This window comes from Poecilia mexicana, unplaced genomic scaffold (genome assembly GCF_051168715.1).
Source record: "Poecilia mexicana isolate PSO_F unplaced genomic scaffold, ASM5116871v1 scaffold_15, whole genome shotgun sequence".
Classification (NCBI taxonomy): Eukaryota; Metazoa; Chordata; class Actinopteri; order Cyprinodontiformes; family Poeciliidae; genus Poecilia; species Poecilia mexicana.
In genome coordinates this window covers 14187286-14212036 of record NW_028263384.1, presented here as the reverse complement: position 1 = coordinate 14212036, position 24751 = coordinate 14187286, and the positions used below count along the sequence as shown (strand labels likewise).

The window sequence follows — 24751 nt, the reverse complement described above, 5'->3', positions numbered from 1 at the left end:
TCCAACTTCAAATTTCTGCTAAGTGTTACCATCAAATATTTGTAACGCACATTTAGAGAAAAAACAGTGACATTTATCCAATCCTATACCCTATTCGTGCCAAATGCTGTGCAGAAGAGCTGAACATACGTTTCCCCTTTCATAGCAATTTAAGGCAAATGGCTAGACCTAAGTAAAGAATGACCTAACTACACACTTCCAAGAGCTATAAACTTATGTGCTTCTTTTATGTATGAGTGTTAACGTCAAGAGAAAAAACAGCAGAAAGGTCAGTGTTACAGACTTTATTTAGCAAACAAAACATAATTCATATTCAGATGCAATTAGATTATTTTAACATCTTTTAGAAAGAAAAAAAAAAGCTAACCAAATCCTTTTTTTTCCTGATATACACTTTGTAACATTTTCTGGCATTTTTTTTTTTTTTTACTTGGACTGAAACTATTTGCTCACATGTGGTTGATAATTCTAATTTGTAATTTATCAGTTAAAAAACATACAAAGGTCTATCCCTTAAAGTGGCAAAGATATGGCTCATTATCCATGGGAAAGATGCATTTGGCTTGGGTTTTTGCAAACAAAAAATGTTTAAAGTTATTTTATTGCATTGCACGTGTTTAAAATCTATATTTATACACAGCAACTCACTGGAGTCTATATGTCAAATTTAGATATTTCTACTTCCTAGAAAAGCTAAGCAATTTTTGTCTTGGTCTGACGGTTGGAAGTTTAACATTTATCTGTTACTAGATTTGTGAAGTCGTACGTGATTAGTAATACATGTTTTTTGGTACAAAGACAGAATAGCTGAATTTCCTTGCTGGCTCTTTGGCTTTGCGTTTAAAGGGCACAATTCCAAAATAGGATAGATTACCTAGATACTGAATAAAAGTGTGCAATGCTTTTTAAATTATATGTGGTATATTCTCAAATTTATCAAATGTGCTTGAAAATTGCACATTTGGCTTGTTTAAACATGCTGAATAGGGTGAGGTTGCAGAGTGTTTTTTTTTTCCTGAAATGTTTGGAACTGGAAAAATATCAGTAAACTCTTTTGATAACTATTCATGTTTTAGACATGTTGTAGCATATTTCTATATTCCTACACCAAAGCTATTAAGATTATAGATACAAATCCTAATTTAACCACACGTATAAAAACGCACAACGATTCCTTATAATAGCATAAAAAGAGCTTTTGAATGTACAAGCAAGGTTTCAATCCTCACAAGTCTCTCTTTGTAGTACAAATACTCCATATTTTTATTTCTTAGTCAGGAAGGGGAAAAATAACCAGGTATGAAAAAGCTAATAAACATTCCAGCACAGAACAACATAATGTGTAATCGTCACAGGGTTCCTATTTAGACTAGGAAATCCATGCAAGGATGTCATTCATCTGTCAGTCCATCCATCCATCCATCCATCCATCCATCCATCCATCCATCCATCCATCCATCCATCCATCCATCCATCCATCCATCCATCCATCCATCCATCCATCCATCCATCCATCCATCCATCCATCCATCCATCCATCCATCCATCCATCCATCCATCCATCCATCCATCCATCCATCCATCCATCCATCCTGTCCAATCATAGCTGTCTCCATGTTCCATATTTAAAGACCATTATAGAGATGTTTGCTGTAAAAGTGATATTTATAGCTTAAAAAGTGGGAGAAAATTGACAACATTGGAAACTCAAGCCTGGAAAAATATGACATTTCGACACTAAAACACTGTAGGAGCTCTTTGTGGAGGATAAAAGAAATACTATACATACCACCATCAAGGACATATATGCATTCAGTTTCACATAAAATATAGCAAAGTTATGTTTCTATACTCGAGTGTCAACCAGCTCATGTCTTGAAAACTAGAACCACAAAATAAGGATTCTATGATGAAATAGTATGATAAACATTACTTTCGGTTTTCACAGTGAACTGCCTAATATACACTCAGAAAATATGAACAAATGCTAAACATACTTGTAACTGGTAATGCTAATCCTGCAGTGATGAGATGACATTTTATAAAACACAATTTAATATCTACTATATTAAATGAGTGATGCAATTTTTCAGAAAAAAAAACCCCAACAGAAAACATTGTTACCTATTCAAAGATGATCAGTATATAATACACGAGTAGACACGTGAAAATATTATGTTACCTTATATAGTCGGAGAGCAGCACACGGGAAATGATATGCAAATGAAATTCTCACAGTTGTTACATCTTTGTCACTGATTGCACACGAGGACCAGCTAGAAGATGCAATGCACAGATATACACCATTATTCAATGAAATATTTCTATTTTAATCTCCTAAAGAAGATTCCCGTGTCCCATGTCATGCAGAATGCCATGATATGGGACAATTAGAGAAGGGTTACAGGCTTGTTAGTGATTCTAACAGTGAAGAACAGCTTGATTCAACACTTTAAAGAAAAGCAAAAAAAGAACTTTCCCAGTACCCACCACTCTTTATTTGGATGACTTTTTGTGCAATTACATAATCCAGCAAAGTTACCGAAAAGCCACAAAAGGGAGGGTATGAGAGCCAACACCCAGAACATGCATCTCAACTTCTGAGTGAACTAACACTTCATCTTCTCCAAAACAGGCACACACTCTGCTCAGCCACCTCCTCATCTCCCCCCATCTCAGTCTCAAACTTACAGCCTCCTCAGCCTCCATCTTCGCTGATTCACATTCTCGATCCTCATCAAGTGTGACCTTCTCCGGTGACGTTGTTCTCACTTTTGTGCCGTTTCCACAGTCTCTGCCTGACAACCTGAAGTGGTGGGTTAATATGCAAGACATTCCACTTATTATGGATTTAAGATCCTTTAAGGTTCTTTGTACCCTTAGTGCTTATGTTTTATTGTCTGATTATTGCTAAAAGATTTCTCACCCTCTCTACTTGTTTCTTTTTTGCACCGCCTTCAGGAAATCTCCAAATAAAACTATCTTCCCTTGATTTTCCCCTCAGTTTAGGAAGAGAATCGATTCTTCCTCTTAAATGACTGTCTGACTCAAAGCTTCCTGACAAGCAGCAGAGTAGCAGCTGGTGAAGCTGGAGATTGATTCTGTTTGTTATTATCCCCGGCTCTGGACAATCTCCATTTAACTTGGATGGAGAGATCATGAAGGGTTTATTCTGCATGACATGGGACATAGCAGTTTCTCTTCAGGATAAATGAGTTAAGGCATACTGCCATGTTGTTTTTACCGTACCATGTTTAGCTCGCATCTCTCATGGCTTTTGATGATGTCTCCTATTATTTGAACAAAATGTTTTATCAAGCTTCAAGTCCTGTTGTAGAGTACCTGAGCCAGATCATCATTTGTGCTGTCTTTAGAAAGTCTTACATGGCTTTTTGCGATGCCTTGAGCACTGTCGGAAGGAGGTCTATGTGCTCCGGTAGGTCTTGATGATGTCTTTGATTGTCCGTCGACAGATTGGGCAGCACGCGTTGGCCATCTTCTTGAGCTTCAGCCCACAGGCATAGCAGAGACACATGTGACCGCAGGCGTACAGGACGGTGTCCACCATGTTCTCGTAGCAGATAGTGCATTCGTCACTCCAAGAGCTGGAAGAAGATGGGAATGTAGGGGACTGTGGATGGCTGGAAAACGGAGAGCTTGGGTTTATACCTGAGAAGGAGGAGAGAAGAGACATAAGAAACAGAGCTGAAATGCTAGAAAAGGTCTAAACTCACAATGCAAACTCTCCAGGAAGCATGGATATGACACAAGTGTGACCACTAACAGGCAGAGAGGTTGTTCTCCTCATCTTGGCATAATGCAATGTGCTTTTGAGAAAACCTTGCTGTTTTTCACACTGAAGCCAACTTGCCACCTGCTGAAACAGTTTTGCTGATCAATGACACCCACAACTTTGCAACAACCTGTAGACATGCTGTCTCCGTAGCTTGTCCCCATGTAAACAGCTTTGGAACGGCTCAAAGAACACAAAAACTGTTCAAAGTGCTCATCTGGCAAATAAACACCCCAGATAAAAATTAGATGGTCTAACTCTCTGCTGCACTAAATGCACATTCAGTAATATGTAAGGAATTTGCCCTGTTTTTGATGTAACTAAAGAAACCCCGGGACAGAACCACTGGGTCTCCTCTAAATGTCAGTCAGTATTTATGTGTCACGTTTTCTGCCACTTTTTCTTCCTCCTGAGACAACATGGACACCACAGATGGCAGCTTCATATCACAAAGGTAAATGTTTCTAAAACAGGCATATCGGTTTTACAGTTGACTAATTTACATCGGACTATAGTTCATTGCAAGTATTCACACTTGTTGACCATTTTCATACAACAAACTGTATGTAACTTATACTGACACAAAATAGAGAAGAGGAGAAAAACTGATGGTTGTTTTTGTAATACTGTCTCTAAATGCATTGCACATGTAAAAGATGAAAATTATGCTCAATATTTTGGCAAAAATAACTAAGGTTTGGTCAGAGTGAACAGAGAACATCTTTTCAACTTCTTACCACAGATTTTCAATTGGATTTCTGCCTGGACTTTGACTCCTCCATTCCAATAAATTAACATGCTGTGAGCTGAACCATTCCTTTGTGGCTCTGGCTGTGTATTCAAGGTTATTTTCTTCTTGAAAGTTGATCTGCCAGCACATGTTTTCTTCCAGGATATATTTTATGCATGTCTAAAGTACATGGTTGTCTTGCACTGAAGAAAAGTCACAGCATTTTAGGGATGGTGTATTCTAAATGTCCTGCTTTACTTGGTGTCTAACCTGTTGATCAAAAGCGTCGCTTTTGGTCTCAACCGACCGAAACACTTCTTTCTACACGTTTGCTCTGTCCCCAACATATTTTTTGGCAAAATTCTTATGGCTTCTTTCAATAATTGTTTTCTTCCTGGCATTATTCCAAAGACCTATAGTGTGAAAATCTGAAGAGAATTTTCCATGAAACCTTGAACCAACCTGTGGAAGTGGAAAACAGTGTGCTGTAGTTGGAGTTAAGGCTTGAATTCAGACTGATGTTCAGTGTGGTGTTGAGGTTGGACCCAGAGTTTCTACTGCAGAGTGTTGTCGGGGTGTTGGGCGAACACGACGGCGAGCTGGGCACTGATGAACCTTGATGATCTATAGGCGAAGATGAGCCTTGGATAGAGAGAGGACAGAAAGTTAACATCCGCTTTCATAAAACCAGTGAGAACTAGAGTTTTTCAAGAACTGATCAACGGTGGATTAGCAAACATTCAGGCAAATGTAACTGTTCTGGTCATCTAGCTGCCTCACATTATTCTTCTATTTCTTTCACACGCATTAACTCTGCTCTATCACCAAGCAGATGACTAGTGAGTCCACAGTGTATGCGTGTGGGTGTAAACGAGTGAGTCACGAGCTTGCACGGCCCCCTCCCTTCCTTCCTCCTTCACAAACCCATGATCCCTCTGGATGAGGTACAAAACAACTTCCACAAACTATCTGTTGTCTGAGCCATATGATCCATCCCCATCTGCACTCCGTAACCGGTGGAGCTGCCATCGGTTCTCACACAGGCCGATCATCTCTGCTAGGACACGAAAATATTGACCCAGTTCCCCGCATTGTCACAGTCTGACTGATGGTTCACTTGGCGTCATGCACATGACACTGACGTCTTACATCCCTTGCAAACATTTCGTTTCTTCTAAGTGTTCTAGAGGTGATAATGGTGAGAAACCACAGGAAAAAAAAATACATCAAGCTTCAGAATATTATATGGTATGCAAATAATGTTTTCTGCATGCTCTGATGTATTGCTCTAAACCCGAATGCCTTTTCTACCATCCATTTTTAACACTGCTCTCTGTTTGAGCTTACATAAACAAATTATAGTAGGCTTTTATGCAACAGCGAGTTTGTTGCTAAAAAGGTCAGGACAGACAGACAGCAGAAACATAAGTCTTTCAGTAATTTATTTGTCTTTAAGGTCACTGTTGAGATTGATGATCGTACCACTTTGCTGAGGCACCGTCTGTCGGGATCACGTATTGATTACACTGTATTACGGAGGGGGCAGGGGTGCACACGTTTACAGCACCCTTGCATTACCACCTTAAAGTGACCTTTTAGAGCTTTTCACGAAGGGTAAATGTCCCGGTGAACACTAATAAGGCGGAATGGATAACCTTCGTATCTATTTACGCACCCTTTCATGAAGGGCGCCTTTCATCTTCTCTTGGATAAATTTATAACTGGTGTTGCGGTATTCGTTGTCTGTTTATTTCTGTTTGAGCCTTTTGTGTTTAGTGCCTTCAAGTTCTTGTTTATTACACATAGCAATATATCACATTATGAGTATCAGTCAAGGCAAACTGCTTGTCTACACATCGAGTAGCATTTCTCTGCAAGTTGCAAACTGAGCATTTGCCCTCTTGCAGCCTTTGCCAGCTTTCTGGGGGACAGATGTTGCCAAGATGTGTAAAGATTTGCTAAAGAATTCAGTCACGGGCAGAAATTTGGGAATCAATTAAAAATAGATGGAGACAATGGGAGGTTTTTGTGGTTTAATAAAGTATTAAACCACATTTTTTTTAAATAAAAATTGTTACCGTCTGACGTGTGTTTTTATTCAGCCCCTCTTTACTCTGATGCCTATAAATAAAATCTAGCACAGTGTATTGTATTTAAAAGTCACCAGGACGGTAAAATAACAATGTGACAGCAGATGTTGCTTGGAGGCCCCAGAAGTTTGTTGAAGGTTGAAAAACAAAAACAAACGATGCGGATTGAGCTGAACACACACCATCCCAAGAATGAAATAAGATGATGGCTGGATCATGGCAGCATTTGCAGGATGCTTTTTTTTTTGTTGTTGTTGTTTTTTACAGGAACAGGGAAGCTGTTAAATATGGTGCTAAATATTGGACAGAACTGGAGGAATATCTATTAGAACCTGGACCAATACAGAATCTGAGATAAACTTGATAACCGATGTCCACACACCCTTTCCGTCACTTGTAGAAACAGAACTCTACTTTTGCTTTTTGCACTTGCATATCAGATTTCCTCACCACATGAAATCACTTGGAGAAATCTTCTGCAGCTGATGAGAAGCTTTCATTGCAAATCTAGAGGCAAGATACCCCACCTGTTGTGGGTCCTGGCTGTGCAGGTTGTGAAGCAGGAAGGATTGCTTGCTTTGCACCTTCAATATCTGCTGGCATCATTCAGTGATAGAAAGCCAAGTGAAGACACTGAGCTCTGAGTGGAACACATTTTTATCCTTCAGAGACAAGTGCGCTAGTTTATGGCGCCGATGTTGCCCTGTAGGGGGGGTGATTGGTCTTCTTAATGTTAACTTTAGTGGCATGTGTCTAGGAAGCATTCCCATGGATGTCAGGATGTTGCTTCTCAGAGTAGAGCAAAACACTGTGTCAACAAGAGCAGTGTTACCCATCAGAGCTGCTAACAATTGCATTGTGATGCATATATCATAGCAGCTTCAAGATAGCAGCTGAGGAGATAAAGGAGGCAGTCATGCAAACCCACAATGATGGCGATACACGACAACATCAGGATGTTAAATGTCGAACATGAAATGGTTAAATCTTACTTTCTCAGATAAAACCGACAAAGTGATCATGTGACAGTGGCAGACTCCCATCTGTTCCACCTCAGAGGGTTGACAGCACCCAGCCATGACAAACTGCCACTTGCTTCAGTGACTAGATGTCTCCATGGCAACCTATAGCATGCAACTGCAGAGGCTGTGGGTGAGTTTAGACATCCCGTCACACACACACACACACACACACACCCCCCCACACACACACACACACACACACACACACACACACGCACATACACACAGCTGGAGCGGGTAACGCACTGAGTAACGGACCCCAAAGAACCAAAATGGGGATATGATTTGGGGTGCAAAATAAAATGCAAATAGGGAAAAGAGGAAGTACAGAGGCAAAACTAGTGTTACTGGAACTGGCTGTGGGTGGAAAACCCAGCACAGCAAATCTCCAAGCAATTACATTTTAATAATGCATCAGGAGGGCATCATAAGAAGCTATCACAGGCTGCCTCCTGATACATAATGCTGGCTGCTGGGAGCCCACGCAAGACAGAAATAACCTCCCGAGTTCTCAGTCTGGCTGACTACACGGGGGAGTGGAGAGGAGAGCAGAGCATCCAGGAGAGGTTTGAGGAAGAAAATTAGGAGAACTGATCAATTTTAGTTTATTCTAACTTTCAGCAAAGGTCACCTTCAATTATTGATTTCCTGTGAACGAGACACCTGCTCTGCTCAGATGCATACATTACTAGTGTGCTGCGCAAGCCAGCGACAGTGGAATAGGGAAATGTGGCTTTTAAATAATGTATATATTTTTTAATCTGCAGTGATGGCAAACAGACTGAAAAAAAACCTACATTTGTTCTCGTAGTACTCTCTAGGTTCCCACACACTCTTTAAAAGTCTGGAGAATGTGGGATTTCATCTTGATTGTCCAAATGTGTGTCAAAAAAATAATATGGGAAAAAAACACATCTATTTCAAGACTTAAATTCCTTCTTCCATCTTCTAAAAGGTGAAAAAAATACTCAAAATGCTCACTACAAAATTTTGTATAAAATTTAAATGACATACTTTAGCTTTACAAAGCTGTTAACTGTTCCTTTACCATAATGAAAAAAAGTACTTAAACTATTTTGTTTCCTCATCTTTATTGTGACAGTATGCTTTTTTCATTCAGAGGCTTTTGAGCATCTCAACCAGAGGTGCTGATAGTTGTGGAGGATGCGATTCACAACAACTACAGTAATTTGGACAAAATAACTTTGTTGGACAATCCCTGGAGCGAAAGAAAATATCTCCACTTTTCACTTTTCAGTATGAAAAGCAGGAAAAGAAACTCGGCACATGAAATTCAATGTGCCTTCAGGCGAAGCCTCGATGAATTTGTGAGTTCTGCTGAAACAAAACACAGAAGACACATTCTGTTTAACCGAAGGTTCAAAGATTCCCACCATGTTCAAATCACTAGAGCTGCATTCAAATTACAGACTGATATTTCAATTGATACAAAGTCAGAGAGCAGCCCAGACGGCAAAGGATGAGAAACTTTTTTTTTTTATGTGTTGGAAGAGTGGGAATTAGTCCTCCAAAACGTAATTTCACAATTCCATGCTGTATTAACTTCTTAATGGAAAGCTGCAAAAGACCTCCTTTGTAGATATTTGGAAGACAGCAGGGGAATTAAAAGCCAGCCTGTTGATAAAACTACAACTTACCGTTCAAGTCAAATCTTTTTGACTGAAATCCAATTACACCCTTTTCACCCCACACTGCAAGGATGATTTGTTCTTAAATCATATTTTAAACTTATCCTCTCAGAATGTAGGAGCACCGGTGGTGTCATATGTGAATCAGGAATATGTAACCGGGAAATATAAAGCCTTCGAGCTGAAGGCTTTATATTGAAGGTTTGGTTCAACGCTTTTTCCAGATTATTTCTGAAAGATTACTTTCCATTTTCCTTATTGAACTGGATTTATGTTATGAATTATGGTCTTAGAATACAATGGCACACCATTGCTACTACCATAGTCACTATTATTATCATTATTATTAGGTAATAGTAGCAGTTACAGCAGTATTATTATTGTTATTATTAATCATAACTTCAATGCGCAGACATAAAATCACCTTTCTATGTAATACATCTCATTTTCACTTTAAATAATTATTGTTTTTCAGTGATTGTTTTCTTTTCTGCAAATATTTTTTTTGAAGCCTGGTTATTCTGTCCTTGTAGTTTTGTAATGTAATATAATATTACCTATTGTGATAAAAAAAAATGGACGGAGCACTGAATATAAACCTAACACAACTAGCTAAATGAAAAGGATAGAAACAAGGTAAGATGAGTGTACCTAAAATTCTGAGTTGAGTGATGGATCCATGCAGACCGTAGAACATCCAGAGAGGCCTGGAGTTATCGACACAAAGCGCCATTCCTGCACTGCTCCCATTATGGCTCATCATAAGTTCCCCCTCTGCGTTCACCACAAAGCTCAAAATATCCCCACTGTGGAGTTGCACAGCCACCCTGCACACGGCCCAGAATTCCTTGCGGTCGACCAGTGACTCGGGGTTCGATGGGAGATCACTGGGCCTGAGGGTGGCCGGGTCGCAGGACGTCACGCCGTAAGACAGAGACCCCGCCCGGCTGACTCCTGCTTTCACCTTCACAAACACGATCTCCGAACAGTGCATTGGGCGGCTGGTGAACACCAGGGTCCTCTCGTCGCCGCGGTGATCTGACCGAGCGACCGTGTGCTTATCGAGCGCCGTGACGTGGAGGCCATGAATAGTGTGAAACTGCAGATCGGTGTCCAAGTGGCCGGGCAGCAGCAAGCACTGCTGCGAGTTCTGAGAGTTCTGAGGAACATGGCAGGAGTTGGAGCTCAAAGGCTGGAGTTGTTCCTCTTCATCGCCCTCATCGTCCTCTTCCTCGAGCTGCATCTCTTGCTGCTGCAGGCTCAGGTCACACAGACTAATGGTGAGGCGAGGGTCATGACTGTTCCGCCGAGCTGAAGACCGACGGGTGGCAGCATAGGAACGAGGACGCAGGCAGTCCAAAGGGACCATCTCGCTGTCTGTTCAAATACAAAACACACACACAGACACAGCGTTATGTAATCAGCTTCTCGGTGGTGTAAAAAGCTTCATTTGATCATCTCAGTGTTTTTATGTGCTTCAAAATTTTTTTTCGACAAGATTGTAATTTAATCTGCATTTTGGCTGCAAGAAAAATCATTAGTTGTAGCAAAAGAAAAAGAAAATCAGCGATGTGATTAATGCACGCTGCCAGTCAGTTTTATTCAGATTCTAAAAGAGCTCAGTTGTATGTTCTCTGTACACTGCTCATTCATCATCCCCGCTTTCGCAAGGAACATGTTGCTATCGAACCTCTGCGTTTTGTAACATAATCATATTCAGTAGAGATGATTAAAACCCAGCCAGACAAACAAATCCATCAGCCTTTACATGCTTAGAGACACATCAGGACTTTAAGTGGGGGGCCAGCTGCAGCTGCAGGCCAATCGCTGCACGGTAAGAATAATAAAGAAAAAAAAAAAGACGTAACAGGTTTATGTAACATTCAAAGAATAAAAGATTCCGTTTTTCAGCCCACCTCTCCTGTCTGCACCTCGGGGTCCTGTCGCTAAAATATATCCTCCATTCTTAAGCTTTCATACAAGAGCCTTGCAAATATATTCACACCCCTCAAAACGTGTTATCATTTTGGGTGAAATGTCAATGCATTTTATTTTGTGAAAGAAAGGAACAAAAGTAGTCCATGATTGTGAAGTAGAAGAAAATTGGGGTATGGTTTATTTAAAAAAAAAAAGAAAGCCATTGAAACGCCATCAGTCTGCTCTAGAAACAGATTGGAATAGACCTTAAATTTTGCGTCAGATGTGCAGTGGCATTAAAATTTGTATGTAGCTGTGATTTTCCAAGCTTTCTTTTTAAACTTTCCCACTCACAACCAGCTGATCCACTGAATCATGTGTTGTGCCACAGTCCTGAAGTGTCAGTAAGCTGACCGAGCAGCAGTGCTTCGTGTATCTCTGCAAAATTTTAAGACTTTTTTTTGTTACACATCCAAATGCTACAGTCAACGATTTTCTGACGGTTGAAAAGGAAAGGCATTCTGAAAGCTGCATCTATGCTGCATGCAAATACTCATTCCTATGGTAATCTGGATCACTGTAAAATAGAAACCACATGGGAACATCTGTGCCAAAAGAAAACAGAGACGGAACGTGCTTTCTACGCACACGGCCGGTCCAAACAGACCCACATAGTGGCACGCTTAGAAACTCTGTGCCAGTTTTACGACAAGCTAAAATTAGTCTTATTGGACATCTGAGGAGAGCGGGAGAGGGGGGAGGGGTGCGGTTGAGGGTGATTGACACGATGGCGCTCAGCCTCGACCCGCTTCGGGCTTCCCCTATGCGGAGTGAGAGAAGAACAAGTGAAAGTCAGGAGGAGATAAGATGAAAAATAGCGTTGGGTGGACACTTGAGAGAAAGGGCACACCTCACCACAGCTCCTCTTTATCACCCCACAGACAGCAAATCTCCGGCCGACCCACTGATAAACTGCTGGAACTTAATTACTTCCTCTGTCAAGAGTGAGCACAAGCAGCTATGAGGCTCTTATTATTAGCAGCCTTATCATCTTCAAGGCAAAGCTGGCCGACGATGGAAGGCAAGAGATCATTTCTATTCTGGCGCTGATGGCTTCCGACGGTTCACGGTTTCTGTGTTTTCCGAGAGCAGAGGCGTATTTACGTTGACGTATCAATCCGCTGGGTAGAGAAACGCGGACAGCGAAATTAGATACGACAGAAAGAATGTCGAGAGCCACGTGAATATGTACGACTTCCTCTCCGCTTTAGTGTTTTTGACAAAGTCACACATTTGTCAAAAATAAAAATCCCTAGTGTATCAAATAATAATAATAAAAATAAAAAGGATAGAGGGAAATCAAATGTTTCCAAATGTTTGGAAATGAATTAAAGTCAATAATTGTTCAACTAAATCAACATGCGTCTCCTTTAAAAAAGAGGTGGTGAATTCCTGGTTAAGTAAAGGTCAAATAAAATACATAGCAAATAACAATATAACAATAAACCAATAATGTGTTTAGTAAATCTGTGTGATATTTCCTATGTGATGTATATTTTACATACATCTCATCCACATTCAATTGCTAGTAGAAATCTGTGACTCTTATGCAAACAGTCCAACCCGGAAACAATTTCCCAGTTGTACTTAACAAACAGCACTTTTTTTTTTGTTTTTGCCATTTACTTTCTCAATGGAAAGCCAGAGACCTACATGTTCACACAAGCACACACACACGCAGTCACACAGGTTCGGACATGTTTTTTTTTTTCTCTGTTAATTATGCTGGAAAATTAAGCATAGTTCCCACGGAAAATTTACAGCAGATTCTCGGCACACACATTTGGAGCTTTAGGAATTGGCAATAACCTTTTTTTTTTCTTCTACTAAACATGATGGTAATTATATTCCACTTTGACATTTTAAAGTTCATGTCCTTGAAGCATTTTTTGTAACAACCCAGAATCGCTCTTTTTTTCCCTTTTAAACAATACTTATGTGATTAAGTGCACAGTTGAAATTGCCCTGCTAACATTAAGTGGTCTTTAAACAGCTCCAGCCACTCATTCTCAAGAGAAAAAAAAATAAATAGAGGAACACATACCAGACTGACACTGCAGGACCAATGACTGCCCTTATGGCTTTGGCTCTTAATATTACCTTTGTTAAAAGAAAAAAAAAAAATGTAACGAGACCCTTTGTAGACACTGTGGGGAAATGTCTTCATAAGAACTGCAGAAACAAGAACAGAGACAAACATTCATCCACCTGCTATGGTTCCCCAACCCCAACAAACAAGTCCCAGGCTTCAGGACACAGGGACTCTTCAACTAATCCGGAAAAACCGGTTCCAGGAAAGTCAAAGTGGGAAGACAAATAAAATCTGGAAACCTGTTTTAAAGTGAGCATGTGCCAAGATCAACTGATGCGGTTTAAAAGCACATTTTAAAGACCAAGCTGCCAAAACATTCGGTCCAATTTCACAAGAGATGCTTGTGTCTCTCGAAGCATCGCAGAGACACAAGTATGTATGATAGGATAGCAGATACAGAGGTTTTTGATTAGGATTAGGAGGCATTTGGGAGTTTTAATAGCGCTAAAATCTCTATACAAGGTCAGCTGGGATGACTGTCTGCATGAGTATGTTGCATGTGAGTTTGGGTATTGGTCCTAAGTATAGAAAAGAACAGGGGGGATGTCCAGAGATCTGCCTGACTAGAAAAAGTGAAGTCATCTGACATGAGAAAGATTGTCCCAAATAACAGAAGAAGCTTATGCTTGCAGAAAAATACAAAAAAAGAGGAACAAGGTATTTAAAATCCAGAATAAAAACATACACACAACTGTTTGTTTAGCAGACCTGAATGACTAGGTAAGGCTGTTACACTCCATGAGATGATCAGAGTAATTGCGGTAGTATAGACGGAACAATGTGTTGTTTGTGATAGATCAAGTCAAGTTGGTATTTGGCACTTCCTGTTTTCTAATTATGGATCAACAAGTGGAAAAATGAGAAACAGTTTTTGGAAATTTGTTTGCAGAAAGTGCTATTCCAAATTAGCCATGAACTGGTTACAGGTATGCAAAGATTGTAATTATCATTCCCAAGGTTTAAAGTTTCTTCGGCTGAAAAACGCAGAAATATTTGGATTCACTCAACATATGAAGCACAGAGCAAAGCAGTGACCTCACCCTACCCCCTCACATATCGGTGAATATGCTTTCTTACAGCAAAACAGAAAAACTTTTAAATCTCTTTTAAATCTTTGTCTTAATACTGCAAAACTGTAATATTTCCATGTCAGCCCACGCTTAGTTAGATTTTCAAGGAAATACTGTTTGAGTGCCTCGACATGCACTTTCACACAGCCTTTCAGCAGTTCTATGCTGAGTTGATGAAGTGTCTAAATCTGATCTCAATTTAAAACACATTTCTCCAATTATTCTGATTTATCTCAACGCTCTGGTCAAAGTTATATCTTTGAAAACTTCGCCGATGGACATATTTGCTCTCTAACATACGTTCTCCTCTTTCACTTGGAGAGTTGTCCGTTCATCTGAAAGCGATTAGCCCTCTCTCCGAAGGGTTCCCCCTGACCGCCGCAACTCCCAGGATCCAAACCTGACAGGCTCCATTACCATTTCTATTTTGATTTCCTGCAAATCCCTTCGATTCCACAAGGGTCGATAAAATTCCAGCAGAGCCGCAATAGCCTGCCCGGCCGCTTTTATTTTCGTTCCGCAAATCAGCTGAATTCCAAGTCCTGAGATCACTGGAGACAGAAGTCTCGTAAATCCAAGGACTTATCATATGTGCATGATTTTAGACATTTGGTCGGAGGACTGTCTTCCAATATCTTGCTCTTTTTTTTTGCCAACCGTCTAGGAGATTCTTTTATTTTGATCCCCATTGTTTGCAGTTCCTTGCATTTAGTCTCCATGGAGTCGACACATTCAGCACAAATAACTAAAAATATGTAAAGTATATAGGTTACATAACAAATAAAAAAACAGTAACTACAACAATAAACACATATGGATTCAAAATAGAGGCCATAGATCAAAACAAAAGGAATCATTATATTATGAAAGCACTTTATTACTTCATTTTGAACGATTTGTAATTTCTGCACCATATTTCCTCAGGACCTCAACCACACCAACGAACAGTGATCTAATAACTAAACTTTCTTCACTTGATCTATTGTTGCATCTTTAATAGTCATATTTTACTCTGGATGTTCCCCTCACCAATATTAAGACCCTGTTATTGTAGTTTTTTTTTTTTTTTCCACATTCAAAATGCATTTATTTTTACTCTCTCAATCAGTTACAGTTCCTATATCTGCATTTCTATTTGAATTTCTCACAACTGGAATCATAACTGCACACCTCAGAGTCAATTACATACACAACAGCTGCTCCATTTTATAAGCAACAAGGAAAATCATTTGGAAATAATAAAAACAGCAATGGGGCTAAACAACATTCAGTTTTATCCAGTTTAAAATCAGGTTTAAAATGCTTCAGCAAACTGATTAAAAAGGTTAGTTTGCTTAAAGTGAACAGTCCTTTTACCAGCTGTGTTATGCGAAGAGGAGAAGGACATTATGTCTTAATGAAATTTGAATGTGCCGTCTACCAGGGAGCAGCTGTGTTAGTCCATCTCTTTAGGGGTGTGAATATAAGTGTTATTTGATCCTCTGGTGTGCTGCATGTCTTAATAAAGTATTTGTCTCTTGCCTGAATGTATCTAACCTTTAGGGCTCTCTATGCCCCTCAACTTTACATGCATATTACATTACAGAAAAAGTGATGTACTTTTTAAATATAAAACCCATATCTTTATGAATAAAAATAATAGTTCTAAATAACAAATAACAAATGATGCAGACAATATGCTGCAGTGACTTAAAAGTGATTAGCTGAAGGCTAAAAACTGCGAGAATATTTCAGATATACCGCAGAAACGTTTCGTAGACAATGTGGAAGAATGCAATTCTGGTCAGAGGACAAAATGTAACTTTTTAGCCCACATGCAAAATTCAACTTCTGGCAGAAAAATAAAACTGCACACCATCCCCAGAGCAAAACATGTTAGTGGCAGCATCCTGCTGTGGAAATCGTATTTGTTGAGCAAAATCTGGTAAGCTGGTCAGAAATGAAGGGGAGATGAATGGAAATGAATACCAGAACATTCTGGAAGAAAATCTGTTAGAAGCTATAAAAGACTTGAGACTGGGATGGAGTTCAGACTTCCAGCACAGTCAGAGTCAATGAAATGTTTTATAATAAAGTGAAGGCATTTATTAGAATAACCTACTTAAAGTTCACATTTAGATACAACTGAGAATCATTTTTGTTGAGCAAAACAATAGAGGCTCTTCATGCAATCTGACTGAACTTGAGGTATTTTTCATAGAAGAATAGGTTTTGCCAACCTGGCAGAGGCACACTGATAAAGACGAGAGCTGGCTTCACAAAGTATCGACTCAGGAGATTGGATTAAAGAACCCCTTGCTGTGTGCCACACATTTCAGATGCATTATGTGCAAAGGTTTATGAAAGACATGCAAAGAAACTCCTGCGCTACTTTCTGCTTTTCCATCACATAAGAACCCATTGAAATACATAGAAGGTTGTGGTTCCAACTTGTAGCTAGTCATACAAAAACATGTGAGAGAAGATTTTACTTTCACTCCATCAAGATGAAACTAAAACCAAAACTATTTTGAAAGAATATAAAGCCTTAAGGAACAATGGTTATGTGTTTTAATTATATTTAATTATGAAAGAAAGGTTGCTAACTGAAAGACAACTGGAAAAAGCATCTTGAGCTGCAGTTCCTGCATACGACATATTGGGTAAGACGTTTGAGGTTCAGAATAATATATAGCTCTGTAGAAAAGCATAATTTTACCCCAGACTTACCATAGTAACCTCTAGTGTTGTAATTCTTAGTGTTACATGGAAATCTCTTGTCCTCTTGACCTGAACTGATGTTACAAGCTGCAGAAATTTCCATAATAGGAAAATGTGGGACAGGGAAGAGCATATTCTCGACTGTAATCAGGTTTAATAGCAAGTCCTTTAAAACAGGATCATTCATGTGATTTATATGTGTTATCTTTAAACTCCGAGGAAAGGTTCAAGTACAACAGGGAGCAAAACAGGGAAAATGGTGGAGGGCTGCAGTATGATGCATGATTTTAGCTTCTTTGAGCCAAAAGATTTCGGTGAAAGGAAATTACTAAATGTTTATAGTATGGAGACATTTAGCATATCTTTTTGCCTCTCTCTCCCTCTCCGTCTCTCTCTCTCTCACCGTCCCGCTGTTTGCCTTTGGCTTCATACACAGTTTTGATAAATGATTTTGCATATTGTGATTACCAAGGCGAATTTTTAGCATATTGTTTTTGGAAGATTTGGCTTCAAGCACCAGACCAGAAATCAGATGTACTAGTGTAGCATCAATTTGCAATAGTTCAGGGTAAGCAAACCCCTCTGGTCCATCGCATGGCTTCATTCATCAAAATTAACAAAAGAGCTTTGTTCACTTGCTTTATGACGCCTGGAAGAAATAGGTAAAAACTGCATCTACATGGTGTAATACACTTATTGTAATCAGAGTTTGAGTACAGCAGAGGTCAATTTTAACTTTTTCTCCGCCAGCATTTCATTTTAAGTCGCCTTCAGAACAACCAAGTGCTACAAACCGCGTGTGGCCTGATCACAAATCCAGTTCTATATTTAAAACCTTGAAATCCACAAATCAAACCCAGTGAGAGGTCACCTAATCTATGTTGACAAGTGAAACAATAAGTGTTGTAGCAAGTGGCAGGAGTGTGTAGCACACCAAGAGAAAGGACAAAAATAAACACAAAGCCAGGAAACAAAAGCAGTCATGTTCGAATAGCACTAGACACGTGTAAAGCACCGAGTTTCTCATCATTTCATCTGAACGCTAAACAGGTATGCAACAAAGATAAACAGCACGAGCAAAAGTAGCTTCAGTTCTCAGTTGAGAACGATGAGATTCACACAATGACAAGTGTGCAAGAAAATTTCAGAAAAAAAAAAAAAAGAATGAAAACACAATTCATCGGAAACGTACCTCAACCAGCCCCATCATGTTGCGTGTTTCTTAGAAATAAGTGGAGCAGATCTGAATAACAAAAACAAGGAATTGCACCGGTGTTTAAATGGTAGACTTGTCACAGGTTTTGCTTGGCCTTGTTATTAATTTCAATATGTTTTTTTTTATCTGCATTTTTAATCTGCTTGGAGTGCAGATAGTCAGTTCAGATCCTCAAACTAATTGAGACAATCAAGTGTTTTATTTTTGCTGACGAGATATAAAATCGTGACATATCTCCAAGGACTAATGGATTGTTGCTGACTTCAAATTTGTTTATTTATCCAAGCATGTTTGGAGTACCATGAAAACAAGCTTACTTTCAATTGGAGTGCGTTTTCCCCCCCTCTAGTCTAGTCTAGTAAAAACCAACCTCTTGTTGCTTATCTTATCTCAGTTAAAAACCAAAGAGGTAACGAAAGTACTGAAGACTACCAATGCATATTGAATAGTAAAATTGCTGGTTACCATGGAAACTGAATGCAGCCCAGAAAAGACGTGGTGTCTTTTTAGCCAGGTTCTCCTGCAGCTCTGACATGAAGAAATGTGACAGATGCTGTAAAAAGTCTGTTTAATATTCAACCTCTGAAGAAAATTTGTGCTTCATTGACATCCTCGAGAGCAGAGAAATTTGTACTCAAAAATTTATTTTTAACATAAATACAATGGAAAAATCTGTATATGTTTCACTTGCATTTTCCTTTTTATTTCTTGTAGTGGAACATTTTAAGTGTTTGGCTTTACTAGATAAATAAGAACAATCAATGTGAAAATATTTCTGCCATTTGAGTCTACTGTACATAATTTCTGGAAACAGCAAGAGACTTTATTAAATATTGTATCTATGCTTTGCCATTTTTTTTTATTTCTTGTGTAATTATTTCCTTAATTTCCAGAAAAAATAAATAAAACTGACCTAATATAAAAATGGTAATGTGCACACCTATTATTCTATGTTGACTGACACCAGCATGCAGGTCCAATGATGATTTCACATATAATCTAACTGAAAATATGCTTTTTGGAAAACCATGTATCGCCAAGACAAATCCGAAAGTGGTAAACATATTCAATGATTTATTTTTTAAAAAAGCTCAAAACCACTCATTGAAAATGTACATAGAAAGTATTACCTTTATCTCTTTGTCCCTCAGAGTGATAATAAACATGGACATGTAAAATGTCTTGCTTCAGCAAGACAATTTACCGATGCTGATGCTCTACAGGTCCACTGCAAAGCAAATGTAGATGATTTATGTTGAAGCCCATCTCTTAATCACTTGGAAAGAACACGGCCTCATGACACGCTGGCAGATATTTTGGATTTTTCCTTAATGACTACAGAGACAAGTTGCAGATGACTCTAGCAGACGCCGTCTTACGGATCACTACAGTTCTGTCAGTGATTAAATGACTCATCTACCTATGGTAAACAAAGCCCCAGTAGAGCATCTTGCATCCATCACAAAATGTCTTAGAATTTCTGAACCTAGAAGAAATCCATCATACCTTTAAGAAACCGAGCGTGCTGCGTGCTCTCTGTGCAAACCCACATACACATATTCAGCAGACACTTTATTATGTATGCTGGTTTTTGCTAATACAATTCAGCAATTACATGGCAAGTTTAAACTACCACTGTAATTTTCAACAATCATCTCTCAGGTTTATAAATGAAAAAACAAACAAACAAACAAACAAAACAAAACTGTCGTTGCTGACTGCAGAGTTTCGAGAGGAATTGGCAGACTGGCTCAAAATCATAAGCGACAGGAGCTAAAAAATAACAGCAATCGTTACAACAGTGATGAGTACAGTAACTGAGGTGTGTTCTCCGAATGCGCAGCTTGTCAAATTTTGAAGCCGATGGGTTAGAGTAGCTGAAGATGGCATCAGTTGCCACTCCTGCCAGTTAAGTACAAGAAACCGAGTCTGTAGGTTTCACTCTGACCGGACAGTATCATGTTTAACAATCATTGCCCGATCCAACGAGTCTTCATGTTAGCTGTAACATTCAAACAGTGGGGTTTACATTTGGCCTGGACAACATAAAAGCATGGATTCATCCTGCCTTGAATCAATGGTTCTGGGTGCTAGTGATGTTGTGCTTTGGTGGACACATTCTAGCTTTATTTCTTTAGTATTACATCTGGTTATACCCATCTGTTTATGTTGTCCTTTTACCTCACATGTTTTTTGTGGATCCAACAAACACCATGTTGGATGGAAGCACCAGATGTGAATACTCAGATTATTTCACTTCACACTGGTTTGTTTAAAATGACAAGACACTTTATTGTACTCCAGATTAGTCTAGCAGAGCACTTTTGCAATGTGTAGGAATGACTGATTTGCATTATGAGTGTGCAGATAAATCTGCAGCAACAGCTGAATGTCATCATATGAATACAAACCGAGATCTAAGAGGAATATTTCCAATAGCGTTTTGAATCTCTACCATGAACGTCTAACAGCTCAAAGAGCCAAAAAATAGTGAGGTGTAGCTGATAAGGTGATCAGTGTCTGATTAAAGGACGTAAATCGAACTTCAAGTTTTCCCTCGACCGCATACTGCGAACTTGAAACATAAATAAGTTGGTTTTCAGTACTTCCTGGAGATAATTTTGTGGTGAGCTGAAATACTTCAACCAGAAACAGATAAAAACTAGAATGATTTAGATGCAGAAAAAGTCCTGAAAAACATGGTAAACTGAGACATCTGTGAAAAACCCAGTTGACAAAGTATGCCTGCATAACAGCTCTGCAGCAAGAGTCTTGTCATACACTTGAGGAAACCCTTTATAAGCCCTTCTCAGGACTAATGTGTCCCAGCCGGGGAATTCTTCGCAGCAGCAACCTCAAAAAAGGGCACTTTAGTATGTATTGATAGTTGTGTGAGCCCAGCGACCGCGGTGATGTAACAGATCTTCATGAAATTGCATGGGCAGCATTGTTGCCGTGGACGACCCTGAGGCTCAGTTTGATTTCAGCAGATTAATTTAGCTTCCTCTCTTATGCAACACCATCTCAGCTTTCTTTCAGCGGCCTCACTGATCCTGGGGTCACCTTTGACTCCTGGCATGGGTGGCTAGCTGCTACACTGCTCTCCCTCAACAGCAGCACAGAGGAAAAGAGCAGCACACCTGGAAAGGTTTCAAGATCAGAATGAAACCTGGTTGCAGCAAAGCAAAGCTGTTCAGCAGAAGAGCACTTATTGAGAGGTGAAACAGATCTGATGGACGATGGCATTGATGAATAACAGCATGGTGTGTAATTGTATAATTGAAAAGGTCAAACAGTTTAACCAGACAAACTACACAATTATAAAAAAATACTAACAAGAAATGACGCAGCAAACTAGTAGGTTATTGCTGCCAAATTGAAAACATATTTTAATCAGAAATATTACTGAGACTGAAAGATGTCAGTCAATAAAACTATTTTGAGGGGATCTGTAAGAATAGTTCTCACACATTTCAGAGACAAATACTAAATTGCCGTTTCTCCAATTCACTGACACAGTTAGACTGAGGACTGTCATCATGTCACCATTCAGCTCCTTCAGACTAGCGGTAGCAGCAACTAGGGTTGCATTTGATTATCTTGAGTTCAAGATCTATAATACTTTCATTGCCTCCGTTTCAAAATCTGATCTGCATAGACTGTTCAAACCTATTGGATATTTCTACAGTCAGAAATTGTTTAGCATGCAGTTTTTGATTTATAATGCCTTCCTTTTGTTTCTGCGAGCAGAAGAACTGCATTTTAATGTTATTTTTTTTTACGACCACATTAAAATGAGAAAAACTTAAAAGCTGTGATATATGAACCTGGACTAGATAATTTTGAGCTCATAGTGGATTTTTAAAAAAAAGTCAATTTCTGATTTGTAAACGTTTACTTAATCTGTAAATCTGATGCACAAGCAACATCTGCAAACAAACAGCGATGGACGACAAAGCAGCTTTTGTTAGAGCACTGGGGGTTTACTTTTGTTTCAAAGAAACATCTGATGGGATGCTGGAAAAGACTATTGTTTTGCACAAGTTGTGCAAAAAGAAGTAAAGCTATTCAGGCCTAAAATACCATCTCAGCAACAAAACATATTGCAGCAAGCACAGACCTCCACAATGCCGAGGAAAGCATTCACAGTCAACATTTGTAAAAAAGTATGTTTTATATAATTACATGAATAATTAGGAGTTCTTGAAACTCTTGAAAACAGTGTTTATTAGCATCTTGCATCCATCTAATGGTTGAATAACCTGAATAACATATTAAAACAATAAATATATTTGAAGTTGAACTCATGTGTCTATTTTTTCAATGATATATCTTGCATCATCTCACCTTGTGATCTATCTGTACCGTAGCACATATTGCATGGTTACACTTCAATGATGCTCCATCAAAAGAGCATATTTTCCTTTAATTAATTCCCGGTAAATAAATGAAACATCTGCATGTCGTCTTCAGAAAGGGAATTTGTAAATTGTTTCACTGTCGTCTGAGTTTCTTTGTGAGAAGTAAAGCCATCATGACTGAAGTCGCTGTTGGGTCTGAACGCTCTCTCAAACTGAAAATGCACTTTAAGGCTACATTAACCATTACAAGTACACCAAAACTGTGTGGGAAACAATTGTCTCTCTGTGCTAATCTGGCAGAGTACTCTCATAAAATTCTCCCATTGGCGCAGAGGAAGACTCTTGGAGATAAGTATGCTTTTCTGCCTGAGCAGAATTGCTGGAAGCTGCTTTAATAGACTTAAACCTCTTAAAGAACGTTAAACCACTTACTCAGCAGTACATATAGCCAAAGTCAACAGGCTAGTCTCACCGCAAATGTTGCCCCCTTTTTTTGTTTCACTGTCGTGCATATTTATCTTAAAAGCCAAATCAAGGTCACACAGTCAAGTCATTCTGCGCTCGCCTGCCTGTTTCACATCTCCACGCTCCATTTGGAACTAAAGAAAAAGTAACAAACTGCCAGAGATCTACAATTTCTACCTTGGCCGCTTGTCTGATAACGAGCCAGCAACAGGTGACATTTGGCTGAGTCTATCCGCTGTTGCAGCTTACATTTCAGACTCTAGTGCAAGCGTCATTAGGAATCATAAAGCAATCTGCCGTTAAGTGAAAATACGTGCTGGTTTGCAAAGCCCGACTTTGACATGTCCACCAGTATTTCAGAGGATAAGTGTTTGCTGAACCAGCGGCAACTCCTAGGACAGTGCTGGGCTGTGAGATACAAAAGTGGTGAGTAGTGACGCTCTTGGAATATAAAGAAAAGCTGATAGCCAATTGATCTTTAAACTGAGGAGCTAAGCTTCTCAGCTTATCCCATCATTGTGCAGATAAAGGCGATTAATGTGGGAAAATCAGTATCGAAACAACAGGATTTTAACAGATGGCCTCATTCACAGGCAGGCCGGATAAAGTGTAGTCTTGAGAAACTTCTGACTGAACTGTAAAGATGGAAAAAATTATCAAGTGCTGAGGGTGTAATTAGGTTTAGAAGCACAAAAGCCTATAATTAGACCATCTGCCAGTTAATGGGATCAACATAAATGAAGGTTTTAAAATCATGCAATACTATATTATCTCATTTGTGAGCTTAATGTATGCCTGTAGTTTGCGGGTGTACATGCCTGGGGGTTGTTTCTCAGTCTAACAACTCCAATCCCAAAGAGCTGATCTCCTGTACGTTTCTGATATTTGACTTGTTCAACACAACTGAAATAAAGGAAATAAATGGTCGATTTTCAGGCCTCTGCTGAGCTTGACAACATACTGAAGTCGTAATTTAGGGATAATCTAGATGTGTTGGAGTAAGACTGTATCTAGGAGATCAGATATTAAGGACCAAAGTTGGATGAAGGCAATTCATTTAGGCAAAACAGCGTAGAAAACACATGGATCACATGGATACTGCAAAGAGTGGAACCTGAAAGTTAAACTAGGAAACAGAAAACAAAAACTGCTACACTTAAGGGTGTAATGAGATCTCGTGGTCATATTTTTTTTCTTGCCAAAGGGAAGTCTGCCTCAGGAACTGATCACTTAGTGAGATTTTGTCTAATGAAATTGGTCCAAGCTTTTATCATAAGCACTATATGAAGGTGTGCGCTTTAAGCCTGATGATTTGTTTTTGCATTTCTGCTTAAGACTCAGTGGTGCAAAAAGTGGGTATGCAGCGCATTCAACGCATAGGGGCGCAGCACCAGAGGGGGCGCCAAAACCCTGTCTGGAGGGGCGGCGCACCGATTATGATTATGTTTTTCCATACACTTCAGCGAGCCTTACGCTCCTTCACCTCACGCACCTGATGAGGTAAATCTAGCGTGAGTTTCACCCTCTCACCCCTCGCCTCGGGGAGGCGAGGATTGTATTTTTTCTACGCTGACGAACGTTCCTTT

The 24751-nt window shown here is 39.3% G+C and overlaps 1 protein-coding gene across 1 annotated transcript in view; it reads right to left on the bottom strand.

Annotated features, from left to right (window-relative positions):
- Nucleotides 1-269: 269 nt before the first annotated feature.
- The window catches only part of LOC106914126 (E3 ubiquitin-protein ligase NEURL1-like), a 37246-nt gene continuing 12764 nt past the window's right edge, over nt 270-24751 (bottom strand). Inside the window, exons 4-6 of the mRNA XM_088013013.1 lie at nt 9936-10661; nt 4986-5165; nt 270-3669 (exon numbers count right to left, since the gene is read on the bottom strand). Of these exons, the coding sequence (XP_087869139.1) occupies nt 3425-3669; nt 4986-5165; nt 9936-10661 (1151 nt within the window). The 3' untranslated portion in view covers nt 270-3424. The remainder of the gene's footprint in view (nt 3670-4985; nt 5166-9935; nt 10662-24751) is intronic.